This window comes from Porites lutea, chromosome 1, assembly GCF_958299795.1.
Source record: "Porites lutea chromosome 1, jaPorLute2.1, whole genome shotgun sequence".
NCBI lineage: Eukaryota > Metazoa > Cnidaria > Anthozoa > Scleractinia > Poritidae > Porites > Porites lutea.
Genome location: NC_133201.1, coordinates 56,118,650 through 56,129,229, shown reverse-complemented (window position 1 = coordinate 56,129,229; position 10,580 = coordinate 56,118,650). Strand labels below are relative to the sequence as shown.

At 39.0% G+C, this 10,580-nt stretch overlaps 1 protein-coding gene and 1 long non-coding RNA gene across 3 annotated transcripts in view; both read left to right on the top strand.

The window, feature by feature from the left end:
* Positions 1 to 4,778: 4,778 nt before the first annotated feature.
* LOC140940175 (uncharacterized) lies at positions 4,779 to 7,528 on the top strand. Its single transcript, XR_012166306.1, has 2 exons — positions 4,779 to 5,138; positions 7,035 to 7,528. It is a non-coding gene; the product is annotated as an uncharacterized lncRNA (long non-coding RNA).
* A 958-nt stretch (positions 7,529 to 8,486) lies between these two features.
* LOC140922577 (uncharacterized protein RT0683-like) overlaps positions 8,487 to 10,580 on the top strand; it is a 27,792-nt gene continuing 25,698 nt past the window's right edge. The window contains exons 1-2 of one of the 2 annotated variants that reach the window (XM_073372553.1): positions 8,487 to 8,589; positions 9,102 to 9,166. In XM_073372553.1, coding sequence (XP_073228654.1) covers positions 9,128 to 9,166 — 39 coding nt within the window. In that variant the 5' untranslated portion in view covers positions 8,487 to 8,589; positions 9,102 to 9,127. Of the gene's footprint in view, positions 8,590 to 9,101; positions 9,167 to 10,580 lie in introns of those variants that run through there. The other variant, XM_073372560.1, reaches the window with a different exon arrangement.

The window sequence follows — 10,580 nt, the reverse complement described above, 5'->3', positions numbered from 1 at the left end:
CGAGAAAAAAGTAGAAAGATGGCATGACTTAAAAAACACGTGTTACTTTACTATGCAAGATTGGAATACGAAAACTGCATGCAACGTCAATATATATATATATATGAAGTAATGAAGTCAATTATGCATGAATTTTATCCTTTCAAATTCTGTCACGAACTTATAATTCTAATTTGAAAGGTTGAAAACCTCTCAAAGTGTTAAAAGCGTCTCTATTGAAGGCCATTTCATCCTGTTATATTAACTTAACTTACATCAAGAGAGGATAAAGGGGACAGAGAGGGCATCCCCCATACACACCCTATTTCATAGGTAATTCGTCTCGAGTTATTTTTAACACCACAGATCCCAAGGGGGATTAGACAACAGCCAATCACATAGCGCGAATGTGTTCCGCGTGGATGACCCACGCTAAGAGGCACGCGTCCTTCACGAATTGACGCAGAACAAAATAGCGGAAGATGCGGAGAGCAATATTGCTATTCGTTTGGTCGACGAAAACGACTGAAGAGAGATTTCTGTTAAAGCTGTGTCAGCGAAACGGAAATTAAAAGAGAATCGCCCTTCCTCTCTTGTATAGAGCTAACAGTACAGCAGGGAAATCCTTAACACAGTGAATATTCTCTCAGGATCATTTATAATTTACAGTTTGAAGAGAGCAATTTCTGGTTTATTCTTTTATTAGTCTTTCATTAATTATTCAACATAAATAACACTTGGCGTCCTACTTGCTTTATTGTACAAACGACCGGCTTCAATAGACCGGCGAAATTTCTCATTTTATTAAAGCACTGAGGTTACGGCAACTTCGAGCTAAACTGATTTCACGGGTTGTCAAAGAGTTCAGCGATTCCCTTTTCCCAGGTGAGGGCCAACTCATTTCGCTTCGATATTCAAGAATGCTCTCGATCTCTTTACGCCTTCATTGCCTTTCGCCCGACATGTTTTGCACGGCGTTTAGTCATGTGAAACCTCCACGAAACACCCACGCAGCGCGTGGAATAGGGTGTGTATGGGGGATGCCTTCTCTGTCCCCTTTATCCTCTCTTGCTTACATGCATTCTTTCAGGCAGATAATCGTTTTTTTTTTTTTCACTTGTGTGGAGGGTGAAGTGAGAAAACTATTCAAGTTCAATATTAGACGAACGGAACTTCCATCGTACAACAAGTCATGTATAAAATTACTAACTTTTATTAATGCAAGTAGACTGGCTCCTGAAGAAGAGTAGTGTAACAACTTATACTTTGCCCTTCGGCATTAAAGAAATGAACTATAACAATCAAAATTTTCATGTTAGCATATGCTTTTGCATGCTTATTCCTAAAAAAACTAAACTGAACTCATTCCAAAATTTAAACAAATGTACACCTTTGTACAATATACCGTGCGCACTAAAAATAACATAACATAATAACAATTTTTTTAAAAAATTTCGATGTATTTAACTAATAGAACTTAATAAGGGAATAGGAAAATTAATAGATAACAAGTTTAGTTATACAAGAAGCATATAACCTGTGCTTCTGGTTATACAATATGCAATACTATAATAACAATAATTGCCCTTTCTAAAAAAGTATGATAATATTAGCTTTATTTGTCCTATTCTTGGTTTGCAACCACGTGAAAGCGGCCATATTGGTTTTCAATACAATAAGGTTTTTTCGAAGAATTTACCAGAAAATTGAGTTTAGTTCCCCAGTGGAGAGGAATTCTTTTGTTCTTGACCTGGCCCCAGTTGTTCAAAAGGTGGATAACGCTATCCACTGGATAAATCTTTATCCAGTGGAGTGGATAGCGCAACTGGTTTCCCTAATACTTATCCGCTGGATAGTGATTTATCTGGTGGATAGCGCTATTCAACGTTTTAACAACCCGGGAAGGCCAATATGGCAGCCATCTTTGCACGCGCTTAAGGACTGACAGGATAAAAGCAATGTCACGTGGTTTCTCATGGGGGAGGGAGGAGTGGGGGCAAACAACTGATAAAATCTGCAAATACAAGAAATCGCGGTCAATGTCGTACCCACATCCCAGTTCTGGCCTTTTGGTCACCAAAAGACTCTGGGCACGCGATTGAATCGCGGTCGAGTTTGTTCATTCTAGTCAACAGAAAATAAAGAACTTTTTATATTAAAGACGATAATGGCTGATTAAAGCTTAATCTAAGTGATCGTTGTTATTTTATTGAATGCAGTAGACCGCAGATGTCCTCACCAGCAGCAAGCGGCAATAATGACGTGAAACGTGTCGAAAGTCGAACTGTACGTTTTGCAAATCTAAAATTTTCGTATCATTGACCAAGATTAAGGTATTAATTAAAGTATGGAAATTCGCTTCTTTGGATCCAATATTTATTTCTGTATTTGCTCACCTTGATCATAAATTTTTATTTCACTTTTGTTTTAAAAGTACAAAATCCTCAGTTCTTATCCTTTTGCCTATTGACCAGCACCAAAAATAGTGATGGAAAGAGCTATTACGTCTATCAGAAATCACTTGAATTCGTAAACATCAAAGGGCCGGCTCAAACACCGTTAATGAGCCGAACTCAACTGACTCCATGTTTGGCTTTTCAACCGGTGAAGTCGCATCAGCGCTGAAAGGCAAAGTTGATTGCTTTTGGATCAGCTGAGGCGCTGTTCACGGCTGGAATTGGCGCTATAAAAAACGCCTTAGCGGATCCAAATACAATCCCGCGTCAAATACGGTCCTGGATTCCTGGGGCGAAATCAGCCGAAATTACGAATACAAGGGACTTTAAAACTGGATCAAACACCGTATTTAACAAGAGCCGGCTTATTATAACTTAATGCAGTTTCTGAGATTTCTTTTTTTAAAGTTCGGCTTCTTCTAGCTAATAAGGGCTTTGACCAAACAGGCGAACTAACAATTTAGGTCGACTCAAAATGTTGTTAAGTCCAGTTCATGGCTGCGAAGTACAGTGTTTGATCTGAGTCTGAGATTTTCAGGAAAAATTCGGAAAGCCGCCCAAGAAATAATTAATGACCGAACAGATGCAAACTTTTATAGCACTGCCGCTTTTGATAGATCGCCTTAAACATTTTATAAGTATTTGTATGATAGCCGTCTCTGATTATCCTATCTGAATTTCCTCGTAGCATGCACATTACACACACAGCCTTCTCCCGTAGAGCAGGCCGCAAAAACAACAGCAATAACACTGTTTGTTTGAATTACCGTTTACAAAAAATGTACTAAAATACTAAAGTTTGCCGCTACACATCTTGCGAGCAGAGTCTTCGTTTTCATCATGTGAACTTGGGAACTATTAGTTACCCTTCCCATTGAAGCAGCTCAGTACAATTGTCTTTAGTGGCAAGTTACGAAGCTATTCTGTTCCAGTTTCCGGAGTCTGAGTGTTCACTTTTCTACGCCGTTTTAAGAAAACTCTCTTATGGTTTCAACAATCTCGCAGCTCGTTGAATGACTGCAAATCAACTCGCGAACCCTCGTGAAGCGCAAGCGAGGGCGCCGAAAGCACTTGATAAAAGGCAGGAAACATGGCGGGAAACCCATTCACCGCTGTGGCTAGTTTTGAAGGAACGTATTATTTCTCTGGCACAGGAGCTGGGGGGAGCTGGGATGTTTCTTTGCCATTTCCTGAAGTCAAAATTGTCCGGTATGCCCCCTAGCACCGAAAGGGTGATTAAATCAACCTATGTCACAAACTATCACACATATAAGTTCCTAAGGATAGGGGTGATAAGGGTCTAAAAGATCCCTGTAAGATGGCTAGCTCGGGCATAGGAGCCATGAAGACTATTAAAAAGTTTGTTTGTGTTCGTGTAAAGCAAGCTTTGAGAAAACGTCTGTAGGTTTGAAACAAGCTGCTTTAATTCATCACCGCCGTAATCTTGTATAGCAATTGCAATTGCATTGACAATTTGAAGGTGTTCCTCGAGTCCGCTTTCTGTATAATCCAGAGGGACAGAATTGCATTCATCTTTTAAAGCCTTATCGGCTTCCTCGAAACAATGTCCCAAGGAGGAAAGAAATTCGTTAATATCTTCAGTATGTCCGTCGGTGGCCATCATCTTAGCTCACTGTCAGTCTTTACATTCTACTTGATGTAAAGAACATGATGTATCCCCACTTGTTTCCAGTTCTCTTTGATTGTCACCGCCAAAATCGATAATTTCAATCGTTGCATTTGACGTTCTGGATCCCTAATCGACACTTCGTCTTTCCAGTCCTTTAGATGTTTATTATTTACATTAATGATCTTCCTAATGTCTTTAATCTCACTCAATCTTTACTGTTTGCTGATGACACAAGTATCTTTGGTTCCCATAAAGATGCCAACCACCTCGTTTCTATTGTTAACAATGAACTTGCAAAAATAATTATTTGGCTTAAAGTGAATAAGTTATCTCTAAATTTGACTAAGACAAATTTTATGATTTTTCATCCAAGGCAAAAGAAAGTCAATGTTATTGTCCCTCTTACTCTGGAAAATACTGTGCCAAGCAAGTCACGGAGACAAAAATTTTAGATGTTCTCATTGATCAGCATCTCCCTCGGAAACCACACATTGATTTCGTCTCAAAAAAAATCTCGAATAGTGTGGGAATAGCCTGTGTACAGACGTCCCCCCCTCCCTCAGAAAAAAAAACCGGGAGAAAATATTTTTTCTGGGGGAGGGGGGACGTCTGTACACAGGCTATGTGGAAATAAATTGCGAAAGCCCGCTTTTACCTATCATCCCCAACTTTGATGACCTTGTATTACTCCCTTGAATATCCTTTCTTAAATGTTTTTATGCTCGGTGCGTTGGGAATTATGCTTGCGATTGGAGGTTACGCAATGAGTACTGCATTCAGGCGTGTTCATCACGCTTATTGTTGGGTTGTGTTTAAATAGGTTCACCACGTGTTGCGCTCTTACTTTAGGTCATTTCAGTGGGTGTAATCGACCGTCACTTAGTTTCTTGCTTGCTTATCATGTCTGATAAGGAAGGCGTGGAGGATCCCAAAGTTATCTCTGTTGGGTCTTTTGAAGACTTAACGTCTTACTTTGATCAAAAATTTTCACATTTAAAGCGTGAGCTTTCTGATGATCAACTCAAATCGTCTTCATCCTTGGTGAAGAAACTTAAGACCGAAACGAGCTTAAGGTGACTCGACCCAGTTTTTTTGGGGGGGTACCACCCTACTTTGAAGCTCTCTGGTATCCCCACCTTTACTTTTATCGTAAGTCTAACACATAGAATGGATAACATATAGATCAATCTACAATATAACATAAAATTTTTGGCGATCGGAGTAAATGTCACGTGGTTATAATGCCACGCCCCTTTGAGGTCTGACTCGAAAATCTGCTGTTGCCGGCATTTTTTCGTGAAAATCTCTCGGCTACACATAGTGCGCATTAGTGCTTTGCGCTGAACAGAGTTTCACCAAAATCGCAAAGACCCAATTCGAGAAATTCAGCGGTTTCCAAATTTAGGTCATAATTTATGCGAAAATAATAAGCAAACTTTTCACGGATTATATCTAATAAACTATGAGATTCATCTCTTTATTTTGGGCATCGTTATAACAGATGGGTCCTTGCAAGTCAGCAAAACGCTTTAGGGCCTTGTAAATGCGCGCGATTTCAAGCAAAGCAAACATGTAGAAATTATAGTTTTCGCTATTTGTTGACGTTTGTCAGCGTTTAAGAGTCCTTCTCACGAAAAAAGCATTTTCTTAACAATTCGTAGTTTTTTTTCCTTCAAATTTTTTCAGGGCCACAATTGATTAACTAACTACCCGGACTCTGAATTTCATGGTCATTGAAAAACTGTGACATTATCTTCTATAAGCCCAAACTTGAGTAAACATTGAAGATTTTTAGCGTTTGGCTGAGTTTGTGCTTTGGGAGTTGTCTATTGTTTCTAGTCTGTCATTATACAGCATTCTTGTTCAGCACGCGTGCAAAGACCGCGCTTGGCTGACTTCCCGAATGCTCACCGAGATATAATAATTTTGGTACAGTGAGACAGGCCATCGCGTGATACGTAGAGGTTTAAGTCACAATTTTTAATCAATTCTCGTGCTTCTTGTGCCTTCGCAAAAAGATCAAGAAGTGCTACATACTAAATCTACTTACTATTAAAAAAATATCATTTTTTCATAGGTTTAATGCCAGCCAATAATTAAACCAAGTCGTGACGGGAATATCTCGGTGAGCATTCGGAAGTCAGCCAAGCGTGGTCATTGCACGCGTGCTGAACAAGAATGCTGTATAATGACAGATTAGAAACAATAGACAACTCCCAAAGCACAAACTCAGCCAAAACGCTAAAAATCTTCAATGTTTACTCAAGTTTGGGCTTATAGAAGACAATGTCACAGTTTTTCAATGACCATGAAATTCAGAGTCCGGGTAGTTAGTTAATCAATTGTGGCCCTGAAAAAATTTGAAGGAAAAAAAACTATGAATTTTTAAGAAAATACTTTTTTCGTGAGAAGGACTCTTAAACGCTGACAAACGTCAACAAATAGCGAAAACTATAATTTATATATGTTTGCTTTGCTTGAAATCGCGCGCATTTACAAGGCCCTAAAGCGTTTTGCTGACTTGCAAGGACCCATCTGTTATAACGATGCCCAAAATAAAGAGATGAATCTCATAGTTTATTAGATACAATCCGTGTAAAGTTTGCTTATCATTTTCGCATAAATTATGACCTAAATTTGGAAACCGCTGAATTTCTCGAATTGGGTCTTTGCGATTTTGGTGAAACTCTGTTCAGCGCAAAGCACTAATGCGCACTATGTGTAGCCGAGAGATTTTCACGAAAAAATGCCGGCAACAGCAGATTTTCGAGTCAGACCTCAAAGGGGCGTGGCATTATAACCACGTGACATTTACTCCGATCGCCAAAAATTTTATGTTATATTGTAGATTGATCTATATGTTATCCATTCTATGTGTTAGACTTACGATAAAAGTAAAGGTGGGGATACCAGAGAGCTTCAAAGTAGGATGGTACCCCCCAAAAAAAACTGGGTCGAGTCACCTTAAGCTTCAAGTTTAGCGGCAACAAGAAGCAGTTCGAGTTTAATACTGAGACTTTGGAACACTCCACTCAGAGTCTTTCTTTTGTCGATTCGCTCAAATCTCTGGTCGATCTTGAAGACTCTGAGAATCATCAAGTTTCAGCGCTGATTCTTAAGCTAGACGATATCCTCAACGTTGCTTCAAAGGCCATAAAGCGAAGAAACAAGCTCATCAGAATAGCGGATAAATCGGAAGCTGGCTGGGCCGCAGTCGACGAGTATCTTTCTGACGAAGTCGTTTCTGGTTCTGAGGACGAAAAGGAAGATCCGTGCTGCGGAGCAGAGGGCGTTGCGAAAGAAGAAGAACGCTCGCAGCGCGAAGTCGGGACAGAAGTTGAGTATTTTATCTGTTATTTTTATTCGTTTCCTTTGCCCGTTCTTTATTTTCTTTAGCGTTTAGGAGGTCGTATTATACCACTGCCGACCTATTCCTCCTATACAATAAATTCATTATTGTGTATTTGCTTGTGTGTGTTTCATTATTTCAGAGTTTAGAGCATAAATAAGTTATTTTCGGTACGCAGTTTAGAAAATAACATACTGTATTGTCGCCTGGTCCTCCACCTACTGTTCCAACCCAAACTGTATTTACCTTTTGTAAAAGCGTCTAGTGCGGCTCATAACAAAAGCTCACTATCTAGCAAATACCGCCCCTATATTTAGCCAGCTTAAAGTCCTTGACATATTTAGTTTTTTCTGTCCCTACTTTTATGTATTCTTATCACTATAATCTTTTGCCTAGTAGCTTTCGTGACTTATTCTTAAGTAATAATCAAGTCCATCAATACGAAATTCGACTAGCCTCTCGATCAGTGTAGACCTCATTTTTGTAGAACAAACTAAAGCTGAATTCAGTATCCTTTACCGAGGACCTAAAATCTGGAATTCGTTGCCTATTTCACTAATTAGCTCTCCTTCTATATTTGTTTTAAAAAAAAAAAAAAGAATTATCTCACTGATAGCCGATCTGTCGCTTAATTTTCCGATCTTGCTCACTCTGCACTCAGCCATGAATTTAGTTCATTAGGTAGTTGAAGGAAGCCTACTCATATAAGCTTCAAGCTTGTATAGGGTTTTGTGAGAGACTAAATAAATAAATAAAATAAAATAAATAAATAGATCTTCAGAGCTCATTACCGATCTTTCTTTCGATCACAGCGATTGTGTTTCTAGTATACAAACCCTGTTTAGATAATAGCGATCGTGGTTCTCATTAATCAATCGATAATCTCAACCATAAAGATCTTCATTCTCAACCACCGATCGAAAAACTCAATCATAGCGATCGTGATCTTGATCATCAATCGAGCATTCGTATCACTTTTGAATGATATGGCCTCCAATATATTTGTCCTTGTAGATTACGCCAGCTGAATTTTAAGTATGTGTAATCAAATGGTAAGGCAACGAGGTGTGGCCAAATTCGTAAGAATTTTGCCTGAGAGGCGATATGGTAGCCAGCAGTATGGTGGAAAATTAAGCTTCATAGATTTGCTAAACGTGTTTTTTCTTACGGAGCAGGTGAGGAAATGACAAACGCCTTAAAACCCGTCCTTGATTTAGTATTTTGCTTTGCAAACTATTGATTTAAGCGTATTAACATCAGAGCCTGGATGCCTGCACCGTCTCTGCACGTAGATCAGGAGCTTTCTTGTTCGTTTGCGTGCGGTCCATCATAATCGTTTATATTAACAGGTTCCATCATCAAAGTTGTCAAGATACAGTTGTATGCAATACTTTTAAGTAAAAAGAAACTGATTTTGCTTCTGTTGATCCAGACGTCTCTCACCCAGCTCTCGGGAGTTTGCGACTAGAAGATGGCTGATCTTCCAGCGGAAGGAGTATCCATTTAATTTGTGAATTAATCCGATGTATCGGTCGTTTGACAAGCCGATTTCGAACAAGCTTTTCACTGGCTTTTGAGTTTAGTTATATCGAGATAGACTTATTGAAAATTCAATATCGTTTTCTGAAATGTTTTGGGAACTTAACTCCCCTTTTAAGTTAAACCTATTTGTTAATTGGTGTTTTAGGCGCTGTTGCTGAGTCGCCAGAACGCATGGATTCATTTAACAAAGCATGTCTTTGGATAACTTTGGTAAGAGACAGTAATAGTGACCGGAAGGAGGGAATCATCTCTGTCAGCCAATTTCTCCCCGATCCTCCCTACTTTTTAGGTCAATTTCCCTCTCCTCCCTAAACTTGGTTTACAAATTGGCGTCAGGCGACACACGACTCCTGCACTTAATCGCAAAGGAAGTTATCTGACCTTCAGATCGATTCAGAGCTTTGCCTCTACACGGCACGAAGATTGCGTAACCACGTGTCACGAACACGAATATTTTTATGGAGGAGAAGCCCCCATACCTACTAAGTATTTCAGACGAATACTCTATCTTGTTTTAACCCTTTAAGACCTGAATTTAATTTTTGCACGTTTTAAGATCTAAGGCTGGTATTGTTAAATGCACTGCATCTTCCTTGAAATTTAAGGTATCAACATAAACTTTGGATATCTGGTAGACAAGACTTTGGGCTATCTGCCAAGACACTTTTTATTGATAAGTAACTTATAAATAATAATTAACAGGTTGTTAAATATTAAGTTCATGTCACACAACAAGTTCACCTTAATTGTTTTCAGTGTACCGACCTTCCAATTTGGTCACTGCAGGAGTCTAAATCTAAAGCAAATTTACTGAGGATCATTTTCATACCACATTTGCCTACCTTTGATACTATCAAGGTTATATTCTGTCCACAAAATACAGCATGGTTGGGTGTTACACCCTCGTAAGCCCAACCTTATTAATTGAAAGTGAGAACTTCTCGATCGCTTTCTTCCAGGAGCTAAACGTAAACATCCAAACAAATGTTTTGTGGCCTTCCAGGACGAAAAAATCTTAATCACTGTTAAAATCATCAATGTTTATGTCCCGAAGACTGAGTTTTTCCTCTTCTTCTTCTCCCTGGTTTGAAAAAATTTCATTATTCCATCCTTGCTATCTTCTTCGGTCTTCATATCAAAGCCTTCGATATCCGAAACACGCCACGATCGGGTATCTCGAAGTTTCCATCCAAAATAATAATAAAAAAATCGTTCAAATTATAACGTGTCCTACGCTCAGACATGTTGCAGAACTAAAATTATGCTTACTCTTGCTGTAACAAATCGAAAATGTCGCAGAAACTGGTTCAAAACAACTCAAAATGGCGAACAAAATAATCCACTAGGCGTTGCAACGTTGCAAAGAAGGGGTGTCTGGAAACCAAGCTTGCGGAAACTGCTGGTCAAATGACTGTGGGCCATATCAGATCGTACAAATTTCAGGATCGGCCAGGGTTTTGGAGTATACGGTATACAGGGGCTTTTTAAATCGGGTATACGGTATATTGCAGCTTATGCAAATACGGGTATTCGGTATATCACTTTCTTTGAATTTCAGGTATAAAGTATACCTGAAGATATGCCTGGGTATATTTGGATGAATTTTAGAAAGATAAAAGATCAA